The sequence below is a fragment of the Phaeoacremonium minimum genome (assembly GCF_000392275.1).
Source record: "Phaeoacremonium minimum UCRPA7 unplaced genomic scaffold PA7_03_scaffold_583, whole genome shotgun sequence".
NCBI classification, from domain to species: Eukaryota; Fungi; Ascomycota; class Sordariomycetes; order Togniniales; family Togniniaceae; genus Phaeoacremonium; species Phaeoacremonium minimum.
This window is the reverse complement of record NW_006921485.1, coordinates 28,521-42,236: the sequence shown is the minus strand read 5'-3', so window position 1 is coordinate 42,236 and position 13,716 is coordinate 28,521. Positions and strand designations below refer to the sequence as shown.

The 13,716-nt window shown below is 49.1% G+C and overlaps 1 protein-coding gene across 1 annotated transcript; it reads right to left on the bottom strand.

The window, feature by feature from the left end:
• Positions 1–1,911: 1,911 nt before the first annotated feature.
• On the bottom strand, positions 1,912–3,855 carry UCRPA7_8271 (putative siderophore iron transporter protein; the record flags this gene model as incomplete). Its single annotated transcript, XM_007920788.1, has 5 exons — positions 1,912–2,000; positions 2,056–2,295; positions 2,370–2,915; positions 3,525–3,543; positions 3,601–3,855. The coding sequence occupies 5 exons, from the start codon at positions 3,853–3,855 to the stop codon at positions 1,912–1,914; spliced, it is 1,149 nt and encodes a 382-aa protein (XP_007918979.1).
• Positions 3,856–13,716: the final 9,861 nt, after the last annotated feature.

The window sequence follows — 13,716 nt, the reverse complement described above, 5'->3', positions numbered from 1 at the left end:
AAATGAAGGTGAGCTGCCGATCAACACCAATCTGGTCGTCCAAGATGGAGCTCAAGGACTTATAGTCTCGACCTAGTCTACTCTCTTGAAGCTGCTGGAACATATCAACGGCCAAATTGTGTGCCGGGTAGAAAGAAGTCATGGAAGATCCCTGGCGCCACCCGCTGGAAACCGGCTTGGAATAGAACAATTGTGGAAGGGAGTCTCTGTGATCTGTGCCTTCCTTCCCATGCCTCCTCCTCCAGGTTGATGATGGTCAAGCCACCCGTTAGAGAATCCGATGCTGCCAAGCGATGTGCCTCAGAGTGACACTGCGCCATTTAATCGCCGTATCCCAGGCCTTTGGAACGGTAACAGCAACATGCAGAGGACATGTTTCACTTGAATTGCATCAAACATGGTACAGTCTACTAATTATCTTAATGCCTTTCTAAGAATTGACAGCAGGCTCATGATTTCTTAGCCCTGAGAACTTGATTGCAAACAACTTTGCAAACGAAAGAAGCACTGATTCATCAGCGATGCCTCGATAGCTGGGAACTGAGCCAACAACTATTGTTCCGCTAGAAGGAACAAGGCACCATCTTCATTCCACTCGCAACGTAGAACTAAAAGCATTGCTGTGACTACCCCCACATTAGCTGATACAGATGGGCCGCCTCACGCAGCTGAGAGGACGAGGTGAGTAAGACCATACCAGGGTCCCTGGAGAATGTGGCTTGTGCGGTATGGTCCCGTGCGGCAGGGTCCTAGCTTTCTGGGGTTATGCTTGCTGGAAACCGAAGCCATTTCGAAGCCCCCTGGTCCGCGGGAGGGTTTCCGGCGCGGGGATGTTGCGCGGGAAGCCAAAGCTCTAACCTCGTATAGGGGCTAGCGTTGTAGGAATGCTTGCCGTAACACCCCTGATGTCAACGCTACAGCGACGGTAACGTTAATGTTGATGTTGGTTGCAAGCCTGCATTCTGAGCATATCATTGGAGAGCTCACAAGCCTTCAAAGTGCAGCCTGGCGCTGCGTTGAGGCCTCTTACTTACTGGACATACTGATTTGCTCCAGTTCTATCGAGCTGTCACGATTCGAGTCTATAAGGCTACGGGCTCTCTACAACCTTGATCGCTACTGAAAGTGCATGTCAATGACGTCTTGGGAGAAAGTTCATTGTTATGGAACAGGATGCAATTGTATGTAGATTGTCTGTGGGCTAGTGGCTGCCGGTGTGATTGTTGCGCCGTCTAGAGAAAAAGCGGTGTTCTACAGACCTCAGTGAACGCCACAGCAGCAGTCTAAGTTGCCAAGAAATCCTCGTGCAAGGTTATTATGACCAATGTGCTGATGCATTGGTAGACAGTCGAGACAGTGAAAGATAATAGCTGCAAATGTTTTCTTTTTCTTAACCAGGGCTCTTTGGGTTTGCAGCGTTTTCTCTGCCTATCAAGGGCTCTCATACCCAGTCAACGGTTTCGAGGATCAGCCACTCGGTGCGATGTCTCGATTAGGAAGCCTTTTCGCCATACATGGTTTGAAAGCCACTTGCCTGTCAGAGGCTTTTGAAGGATGAGTGGCTTCAAGCTAAGGTACCGGATCACAACGACGAGGCTTGCCGAGTCTTCTTGCGCAGCCGCTCCTATTCTAGTGCGCGTCGTTCAATCCGAGGCACTCATGTGACTGTCACAAAGAAAAGGGTCGCATTTGATGGTATTAGAAAGCAGATAACACACATGATAAGTCATAATCTCCAGGCTGATGAAACAAATTGTTAGTGTCAGTCCTTCGAAAGCACACAGCCGTACAACAGTCACTTCTCAAGTTGCATGGCTTTTGGGACATTTGTCACTGTTATTGATGACTATCTCGGAACCGAAACTATCTTTTCGTTGACAAATTGGAGAAACCGCCTAATGCCCGTGCTAATCAAGACGAATACATATCCTCATCCTTCTCGACAGGGGCATCGATGTGGTTGGTAAATTCTTTGCTGGGATCGAAAAGGAAGATGGACGCTTGAAATTGTTAGCTCGTTTGTGCATATCATTACCGGCTTGACGTAGAACATACCTATGGTCGCAAGTGTCACAAATGCGGCAGCTGAAGCCCACACATTTCGAAAGCCTTTAGTGTACGTGTCTAGAAGCGCTCCAACACCAGCATTGACGATATCGGGCGTTACGCCAGGCACCTCTGCGAGGCCAGTTGTGTTTTGTCCAAGTAAATCCGCAACGAATTCCGGCACGGAGCTTAAAGGAAGACCAGCGGCGCCGACAGCTTTTGCAACATTGTCGGCCATATGTCGAGTCGCTGAGATGAATACAGAGTTATCTGTAGTTCGAACGATTAGAGGAGTACAAATCGGGGTTCAGACGGATACGTACAGATTGCAATGCCGATCGTGCCACCAAGGGAGCGAACACTGATAATCAGTCCACTCGCAATCGAAATGAGCTCAGCTGGAATAGATAGCTGAGCAGCAGTGATCAGTGTGATCAATGTCATTCCTAGGGCCCAGCCCATGAGCACTGCGTACCCCCAAACTGGCACCGAGGTGCTCCTCGTCGTGGTAGCCATGCAGGCAAAGAACACAATGAAGATGACGAATGCCGCAAAGGTCATCCAGCGCACTTTCTTCGTCATCGCGCAATAGAATCCGGTGACAAGCGATGCTGCGATGGTGGCAATGAACGAAATGCTGAATCTAACACCCACGATAAGGAAATCTGTTTCGTAGAGGACGCTGACCTGGAACGCGAAGTAGACATTTGCGGCGAAGAAAGCGATGCCTTCACAAAAGACACATATTAAGGTGATTGTGAAGTTCCTGTTCCCAGTGAAGAGTCCGTGATGGAACATCCCATCCGATTTGAACTTGGTCTCGTATACGATCAGCCCTAGACCCAGTACCAATCCAACGGCGAAGGGAGCTGATGTGTGTGGATCAGACCAGGCGTAAGGGTTTTGCGACCATGAAAGACCAATACAAAAGAGGACCAGGCCTGAAGCAAGCAATCCGTACCCAATCCAATCAAGTCGAGCCAACTTTTCGCGGAGAGTCAACGCTGTTTGTAAAGGCCGTGGCAGAGGTCTGTAAGCGAACAAGCAAATCGCGGACGCGACAGCAAAGAGCGCCATTGCAATGTAAAAGAAATACCGAAAGCCATTTGGATTGCCATGGCGGTTGAGTGCTCCACCGACAACCAACCCAGTAATCAACCCCAATGCATTAGAGATCATAACTGAGGCCTGAGCCCAGGCACGCCAGCGTCTAGGAAGCACCTCAGATGCGACAGCGTGAAGAAGGGGCTGCACTCCAAAGGCAACGCCAATCAATGAGAAGCCGGCAATAACCATTGACATGCTCGATGCACGAGCAACCACAATGCTGCCAATAGTCCCGAAGAGAGTGAGAACAATCAGGAACCACTTTCTCCCCCAATAATCCGCTGCTTGAGAGACGATGGGACCAAGAACAACAGTGAGAATTGCTATTGTAGCCGTGATCCAGCTCGTATCTCCTTGACGTTTGAAGTGACCAGCGATTATCTGCCCTTGCTACAACCCGTATCAGTTGGACTCGAAGACTCAACGATGAAAAGAGCATAAACTTACAGAACCAGCTCCAACTAATGCGAAGTCTTGGGCAAAGTAAATCAGACACATGGCAAAGACTGCCAGAAAGGTCCGAGCATGGAGATGTGGTTGAGGCTCGGGATCATTGTCAACATCTGCCTCCTGGTGTTTGGCAAGTGTCTTCTCGGCAGAGATCTCTTTGTCTGATACATTCTCTGGTGTTGAAGGAGTAACAACGCGTTCCTGGGTATCAGGTCGCTCAGAATCGGGATTTGTGGCGGAGGGTTCTGCCATGATGGATGAATGGTGTGGTGATCAACACCTTGGCTGTGGGGAAATCTTTGAACGATGGGATGAATCTTGCAGATGCAGTCTTCAGAGTAACGGAGACGACCCAAGAAGTTCCCAACGCTGACAAGAGAGAAATACGACACAAAAGCCGGTGGCCAGAGCAGGCTCCCCTCTTTCAACGGCACATCGAGCTGCACAAACAATTTATCAGGGCAGTTGAGGGATCATTTCTGACGAGCTAGCGATGCACCTCTGCATGTGGCGTTCAGTATGGTTGTGACGAGATTAGAAGATGGTTCGTGGTACACAGCTGGCCCTTGCCATTAATCCAATGCGCTAATGTCCCGGATCACCAAGGGTCATCCCGCTCCCCGTCTGCATGACAGGGGCCCGGCTCAGGGTTGTCGACCACGGCCAATGAGACAATCTGAGCCCAGCGCCCCTTCTGTAGAAACCAACCGGAGCAGCGCATGTCTGCAACAGTGTCTGAGGCTACCTTTTGAATTGTTGCGCGAGTTTGTCCGACCCTTGAGCGCTAGAGCACATACTGTGCAAAGTAACGAAATTAGCTTCTCCGTGTGAGACTGACCCTAGACGAAATCATGTACATGAGAGTGAGAGACAGCAGCAGTCTTGATACCGGACGCTAATTGCACACGAGACTTGACTCCTTACGAAGGTCATCTCGGATCAACCAAGCGGCGCGCGACTCTGCACCGAGATAAACTCGTGCCAAAAAGCAACTGCAGGACTACACGGTATCTCCATTGTTAATCATGGATATCATTATAGTCGGGGCTGGCATCACCGGATTAGCTGCCGCGATCTCACTCCGGCGATGTGGTCATAGAGTTACTCTCTATGAGAGATCTTCTATGAACAATGAAATCGGCGCCGCAATCAATGTTCCCCCCAATGTCGGCCGATTTGTTGTACCATGGGGACTCGATCCAGGCAAAGCTCGTTTTGTGCTTTCTCAGGGGATGTCATTTCAATCCTACACCACATTGGAGGAGCTGGCTTGCCACGACCATACTCGCAATGCCGATATCTACGGATCCCCTCTTTACTACGCACACCGTGTGGACCTACATGACAGTTTAAAAAAGTTGGCTACAGATCCGGCTGGGGCGGGCCAGCCGGCGAAGATAATTTTGAAGTCGGAAATCGTCAGCTATGTGAACACGAACTTTTCCGCGGTCTACACAATAATGAATTAACTGGTGTGCCTAGGACCTACAAACCCCTTCTGTCACTCTCACAGACGGATCAAAGATCTCGGCGAATCTCGTCGTTGCAGCTGATGGTGTTCATTCGATTGCTGTGGAAGCCATCACGGGCAAGCCGAATCCGCCCCAGCCAGCGAATCACGCCAACTGTTGCTATCGTTTCCTGATATCTACTGCAGAATTGGAAAAGGACGAAAACACAAGGCCTTTTGTGGATAAAAAGCAATTGCTTCGATGCAGGATTTTCGCCGATGTATCTGCCCGGAGAAGATTGGTGGTTTATCCATGTCGCGAGTGAGTCTATGCATTAAGTCGGACTTCTTCTTGCGTCGGCTGACGAAGTTAACCTGGAATCAAACAATAGTTATGAAGTAATTAACTTCGTTGCCATTTGCTACAACGATAATATGTCATCGGGTAAAGAAGGTGAATGAATCAATTACACTTCCGTTCGGGCCTTCCTCTTCATAAATCTTGACTAATATTGGTCTGTCAGACTGGCATGCGACGATTGACAAATCAGAGGTCCTTGAGAGATTTGCTGGATTTCACACTGACATTCTCGCTGTCATAAGGTCAGTGGAAGCATTATACTCAAACAAATATCCATTAACTCAATGGCGAATCTGCTGCTTCAGTAAGGCGAAAGACGTTAAACGCTGGCCCCTCTTATATCGTCCGCCCATTCCAACCTGGCATAGAGGAGGACTAGTCCTTGCAGGAGATGCAGCACACCCTATGCTACCACGTATGCTCTACAACCGAACTCACATTGAGAAGTGCTAACTGACGTTGGATATATGAAAGATCACGGCCAAGGTGGTGCTCAGGGTATTGAAGATGGTCTTGCGCTTGGCCTCGCCTTTTGTGGAGTAACGAACCCCAGTCAGATTGAAGAACGCCTTGAAATCTATGAGAAGATACGACGGAATCGCGCATCATCTATACAGATACTGAGCAACTTCGGATATGACGAAGCAGTCCCAGAAGAGCTTCACAGCTTCCTGGATGGTCGTACCATGCCAAGTATGTCTCATGAAATAGAGCTTCGTTCGTGACTTGCTGACATCTTCCCAATAGAGTCAATGGGCGACATGGTCAACTTAGCATATGCACCAGATGTGATGGAGCGTTCATTGAAACATATAACCGATGTAGACCCGACATTCAAGATTCCAGTAGATTTCTTTCCAAAGCAAGCCAGTGGCTAGTGACGAGGAGTTGGGTAATTAGTCCACACCACTTCTTCCTGAAATTGGAAGTCATCAAGGAACCTATTGGAAAAGCAAGTAGTTCATCATATAGGACTTAGCCGCTGGTACTATATTTTGCTGCAGCTCACTTGCTATGCTGCTGAGGAGCAGACCCTTATGAGGTCGAAGGAAGACTGTTATATAATAATGACGCCAATTTCTTCAAATATTTCACCTAAGCCCGAGTTATCCGGGCCATAGAAGATTGTGGCAACTCCAACTCGAGTCCATATCTCGACCTCGGTTGAACCTTGTAACTCCGCCGATGCTTTCTCAAGAATCAAACCGCTGGGTTGCTGGTCATTCAAAATGTGAAAGTAAACCAACTGGCGCGTGGTTGAAAGTAAGTTGTCCCAATTATCGAGATCCAGTTGCCCATGGGCGAACAACACTCCTCTATTGCCAGGAGAGCTTTCGCCAAAAACATTATATGGAAAGCTTCCTCGGTCCATGGATAGCCAGTAATCACTTTCATCAATGGGGATGATGCGCGTTATTACTTTCGCTAACCCCTTGAGCTCAATGTAGTTCTTTAACGCTGGCTGGTTGTGGTACTCGTTGTCAAAACCTATAAGTTGGAAATTGTCGGGGCAGGAATGCAGTAGAGTCTTTTCTAACTCATGAGTGCCAACGGAGCCTATGAGAAAGCCAATGTAAACCTCGAGTGATGCCCAAGACCATGTCGGCGCTCGATATTCCGGAAGGCGAACTCGATTCCCCCTTTCCACATACCAAAGCAGTTGCCTTCTAATGTCGTCCTCCCACATGCCAGCGAAGGCTATATATGTCCCTGGTACGTGACCCATCATTTCATTAGCAATACTCTGGATCGCTGGCAATTTGTCAAATGCACGAGTCAACTGACGGTGGGAATACTCAACAACGGCTTTGCGCCACTGTTGAAACAATTTCTCAGCAGGTGTTTCTGACGAGTTGTTCCTTGGCCACAACTGGAAAGAATGGAAAGTTTCGAAGGACTCCGGTTCATTGCTTTCTGAAGCCAAACTTTCTCGACATTCGAAGTAGATGTTGTTTGAGCAGAAGTAAATCAGCCGAGTCGACAAGCTGCGTTCTTGCATTGTCCAACCCCGACCATTCCACCTCGAGGAGTCGACATCCCCACGTCGAATACCAGATTCGACGTCATCTTGGTGTGAGAGTATGAGGAAGTCGTCAGAAGCCTCAAGTTCATCGCTGGAGCCGTATGCTACTTTGACAGCCGACGTCATGCGGGTAGTGCGTGTGAGAAATCCGTCGTGACACGAAGTCGCCGAAGCCCTCCATTTGATTAGCGTTGCAGAACAGATTGTCGACCCTTCCGACATAAACTTACGCAACAACGGTACAAAGTGCGTGCCTGTAGACAAGATGCATGGCCACGGACTCACGGGCCCAGTCATCAGGATCGTCCTGGACGATGCACAGTGAGTCGATCCACAAGTAGTGAGCCCCAAGCTTGGCGCAGACCAGGATGGCGTCGAAGAAGTTTCTGGGGAGATAGTCTAAGTTGATATCCATCGTCATGGCCTGATAGTTGGACTTGAACGTTCTTAATGGCGGCGAAGTCGTGATATCACCCCACATGTGGCTCAGTGCTACGTATTGGATTGTACCTGGAAAGCCTGTAGTGTCAATGAGTCGTAGATTCAAAGCTCCACCTGACTGAGTGATCTCAAGAAGTCGTCGTGGAAGCCATGATGTTGCAGCATTTGAATCTTCACATTGCTGATGATGTTTAGCACAAGCGCTTATCCAATGATTCATCATCTCAACATTTGCATTAGAGAGCGTGTGAGAGCCAGGTAGCCGCCGCTGGTGATCTGGCTTTGGGGAGGACAAGTCTTCAGTAAACCCAATTCCTGGTCAGCAACCATCACAGAGACAATCATAAAGAATGTTCGCGTACCAATCGAGCTGTAAGCCTTGAAGCTGAGCATTTGACTTATATCTCCATGTAGTTCTTCGTCATCCTTGCCCTTTGGCGTAGAAGCCGGTCCAAAATCGAGAGTAAGCCTGGTAAGTACTCCATCCAGTTGAGGGCCATTCAACGAGTTGTCGCCGGCATTGGACCCGGGAAACGGCGTGAAGGTAAATCTCGCATTCTGAATCTTGACAATTCCGTCCCAGGGAGTTTCAAACAGTTCATTCCATAGCCCTTCTTTCTCAGAAAGAGCACCAACTCCCCATTCTTCCATGGGGCGGACTGCCCAGGTTGTGCGGATTGTCTTTCGAAGAAACCGACACAACTCACAACCCAGCTTCGCAGAGACCCTCAAACCGGGAAAGTCAGGAAAAGTATCAACTAGCTCATAGTCCGTTTTGATGATATTGTTTTTGACGGGTTGGCGATCAGGGAGGAGCTTGTGGCAGATGGCGCAAGGCGGTGAGGCGGGGTGATTCTGTATGTTTGAAAGATTAAGCCTTGGGGGAACAGGGTTGATCAAGTCACGATAAGTCGTCTCCATCTCACGAAGGTCACAAAGCAGTGAGCTAATCGACTTTCTTTGATGTTAATATCTTGTGATTAGAGGATGAATGCCACGTGAACTTTCAGCATGGATGAGGGTCCACCCGGGAATGGCAGCCTAACGCCCCTGAATCCTGAATGACAGACAATAAAAGTGCTTATTCGGCGGGGTAAGATGTTATTTTTCTGGACGATTGGCTGTCACCTGGTAACCACCTGTAGCAGGCTGCATGTCGAATGACTGTGTAAACAATACTATTATCAGCAACGAGCATCGTGTCTTCACGCGCCTTCACGACATAACTTTCATCACCATCACTTGCGGCACCCTGTCTCTGTATGCTCACACTGCACTCTCCAAACTAACCATCTAAACCACACCAGACAAAGCTGACGACTTCAGTGTTGCAAGTATCGGCTAAGAAGTCAGTAGTCACTCTCTCACAATGCTCGCCTTCAGGGGTCTTCCTCCCGGTATATCACTCGCTGAACTGCAAAGTGTTGCGAGTGAAAAGGCGACTGATATCATCGAAAATTATCAATGCCTCGGATACATTCTTGATCGCCATCAAGGCGTGATAAACAAACGATGGAAAAAGAAAAAGGGCTTTCAAAGGCTAAAGATCTTGCTCGAAGTCTGGCCGAATATGGCCATCTCCCATCGGCCAGATTTCGCGGTCGTTCGAAGATATGACGGCAAGGACAAGCGCGCAAGTCAGGAGGAACGAGACGCGTTGATATGGCCATACATCAATCAGCAAGATCTGGTTAAAACGACACCATTACCACTATTACTCAACTCTCGGGGGAGGAATCATCCGTCGACTTTTGCCGCCGCTGATAGTAATGCCATGCATCTTGGAAGGGTTACTGGGCACATCTTCACCCTTGTTCTATCCGAGTATGCTATGATTCTCAACGGTATCTCACAAGATCATGAGTACGGCAGGATCTTAGCATGGAAAGATCATAAAGACGCCTTTGACTCGGCGCAAACTCGTCACCAGTTTCGCGTCGGTGACGGGCTTTTCGTTCTCGAGGCTCAGAGTCGACTCATGAGGTTTCTTGTTGCTTGCTGTCTATTGATACTGCACGATATCCCCCCAGAGCAACTGATCAGCGATCTATATCCAGTCAAAGGTGAGCCGTTATCTAGCGGTATCGCAGACATCAACGGCGCGACCTCACTAGTCGTCATGGCGGAGGAGGCTCCATATCGTCCCCCTTCGGATATCGATCTAATGCGCATCGAGTCACTGCTCGACGCGCAGGTGGCCCAATTCGAAGACCACGCTTGGTCACTTCGAGAGGACCCGAGTTACTTCTCTGATCGATTGTTTGAAATAAGAGAGCACCGAAAGGAGATGATTAAAGACGACCAGGGTTCCATTCACCCAACCGCCGAGCCACCACAAGAAAGCTTCTGGGCACGAATTGTGTTTAGTATGCTCGGGAATGTTTACCTAAAGTTTGAGAGATATTCGAAGCTTCGAAATCAAGCTGCTAAGCTACGACAACTTAGAGAAGTGCATGCCGACAACATCATTCCCCGGAAAGATCTACCCGAAGAATACCTGGATGCTCTACTCAAGTTTCGTTATTATATCGAGCAGACGGTTAGGTACATACTGAAGCAATTGAAGGATGCTGTTCCATCATCGCTGCCTTTCCGGCCTAGTTTTATTCGGATAGTTCCAAAACACGATGGCTTTGATCCTATTGAGTTCAGACGCAAGGACGGATCAAAACTGGACAAGGCTGCGGAGCAATTACTTTCACTTCTTCACATCTTGTCGTCAGATGGTCAATTCCTCCATCAGGCTCGTCTACCTCTAATAGTTGACGAGCTTGGCCGACTGCTAAGCGCGGACCCAGAAGCACGGCAGATGGTATCTTCCCATGTTGCCATGCTGATCAGTGAGCTGTCGGTCCTGGGAGAATGTATGCGACAGATCGATACTTACTTCCCCTGGGTCCTTAGTTTCAAGAGCAATTTGGTCACTCGATTGGAGAATATACAGAGGCACTTTGACGAATCTTCGAGCCCAGAGCGGCGACTTCTTAAGCTGTTGAATGAGACTAAGTTGATAGCTCTCGTCCCTTTCGCTGACCCATCGGACTAGAAGTTCGATTACCCTATGGGCAAGAAGGCAACAAAAGAGATCAATGAGAGACTTCGAGCGGCCGAAGACTGCTTAGACGCTTTCTGGGACAAGGCTGATGCCATTATACTACCTGCTATCGCTGATCTGGATGGCACGGCTTTCAAGCGATTTCTCATTCAACATCGACCTATATATCGGACTCCTAAATGGATCGAACCTCCCCAGCAAAAGGAAACGAAGCCAGAGCCCGGTATGGGGTCAAAGATCGATGCTCTCACGCAACAAGTCTCTACATTCTACCTCAACCCGGAGTCTTCCTCTTCGCACACAGAGCCACTACCAGCAGCCCCAAAGCCAAAAGAAAAAACCAGGGGCACGCCTGCTCCTGGTAGTACAGAGCTCACGACAAATTTAGGAACACCCGAAAAGGCAATACCTAACCCTAGACCTCGATTTGAGGTGGATGCTCGATCCCTCAATGTGTTCCGGGTCCTGTTCTTCAATCCCGCCACCAATACGACACCGGGTGAAATAACCTGGCAAGGATTCTTGCATGCCATGGCCTCGGTTGGATTCAGTGCCCAGAAGCTCTACGGGTCTGTTTGGCACTTCCAGCCATGCAACCTCGACGCCCAGAGAAGCATACAATTTCACGAGCCACACCCAAGCAAGAAGATCCGCTTCCTTGTTGCTCGACAGCACGGTAGAAGACTCAACAGGGTGTATGGGTGGTCCGGAGACATGTTTGTATTGGAACAAAAGGCGTAGGGGAGTTTGGTTGTCTGATTTGGCTAGGCAATGAGCCCGAGAAGGAGCATCGCTGATCTCCTTTCTCTGTGGATCTAGGATACAAATCTGATCTTGTCTAGGGGGTGTCCCATTCGGGGACACCAACTGTCAATATGTACATTGATGTAGTTATTTGGAAGCCTTTGTGACCCAGGTCAACAAGGAGGATATGTCAAGTCATTGTTTGTAACAAGTAAGGAAAGACCTGTCGGAAAGTGGTTCATCTATTTACTACATCAATTACTACACTCCTCGTGCATCTCTGCCCTCCATGATTTGAACTGGTCCGTGAAGGGAGTTGACCGCCATAAAGCCTCCTTTCCAAAGTGCCACAAGGCATCTTGCCAAGTATTCCAATAATGTGCACCATACGGCACTGCTCTAATAATGTATCCCAACTTCAAGTCGTCTGAGACTTCTTGCAGATTCCGCGTGTCCGTGAATGATTAGTCATAGAGCCCAAACGCTAGGAACAGTCCAACTTGGCCTAGTCGTGGGTTCGCTGCAAGCTGCGTGGTGTTGACATACTTGCTCAAGGGCGGTATTGTCAGCCCAAGATCTCCCGAGAACTGGCCAAAATAGGAGAAGCATTCTGTTGCATTAATGAACATCTCATAGCTCACACTAGCACCCTTACTCATACCACAGAAAGCACGCTGGCTCGAGTCATTTGATACGGCAAAGTTGGCTTCGACATGTGGAAACAGGTATTTCATCCAGTTTTTACACACGAGATCTAGTGTGCTCAGACCATGGCTCACTGCAGAGCTTCCATAGACAAGAGCAAAACCTCAAGAGGAGTTGAGACTGTAGAAGCTGGGTATGATGATATTGGAAGGCTTAAGATGACCGTTTGCGACGAGCCTGTCCAAGATGTGGTTCACTTGGCCTAGGTTTGGCCGCTCATAGGCGTTACAGCTGCCGCCATGGGAAATATACAGCACAGGGTACTTCTTCTCTCACGTGCGGCGGTTGGATAGCCGGGCGGGAGGTAGATCACATAGTCGTGCACGCTCGGCGCTGGATGTGTTGCGCCAGGCGATGTGTAGTTCACAGCCCGAACCGTGCCTCTAGAACTGGGTGCGTCACGTGGAAGCTCAAAGCCGAAACCCAGCTGAAGCGTAGAGTAGTGCTGGATTCGAGTGTCGTAAGACACCTGGATGGTGCTATAGATCATGTCGCCCGGGACATTGACGAAGGGCGGATTAGCTGGGTCCAAAGAAAATAAGTTACCATGGTCAATGGAGCAGATTGCTGGAAGGCGAGCATCAATAGTCCATGTCAGGCCGTCGTTTGACAGCACAAAATTAGTCCATGGCCACAGGTAGCCAGCCTGTCTACTCCTACCGTTTTGACACCGACGCCGCTTCCCGCTTGTGCACGGCAGCCTGGGCTTCGGTTTTTTCGGAGCACGGCTCGGGTCTTTGCTGAGATTTTGGTCTTCCCTACGCTCCGTACACCGGCTACATACCCATCGCAAATGTGACAGCCCTTCGAAACGTCAGTTACGAGCTGCGGTCTACCTGAATTGGCTTTGCAGCGACGGGCAGCCCAAAGCATCACGGGCTGGAACTGGGTCCTAGAGTGGCCGAGTACACAAAGTCGAAGCAGAACTTTGTGTACAATGGGACTGTGGACAACATACTTAATCTGCACATTGAGAGTGGCGACTTCAGAAAAGATCAAATCCAGTGGAAGATAAACCGTTGGGGCTACCTTATATTGCAGGGATTTGGCTCTTGGATATCTTTCGATGATGTTAGGAGGTTGGAATCGCAGACCTCTGACTCGTACGAGGTGCCGTATAAGTACAGTACCCCAATATACGTGGTGTAGAGCAGTTTGAGTTGTTGGGCCTACTCTCATTTGTATCTCTCTGTTTCTTGAGGCCAGTCTCCAGTTGTCGATAACTACTGTTTGTGATTTTGCAGCCTTTCAAGTTTCAACCCCCGCCCCGTGGTTTCTGCCCGGCTGATTAATAAGTCCCGTTCGGCCCCTCCGCTCCGCTCCGAACCCCTTAA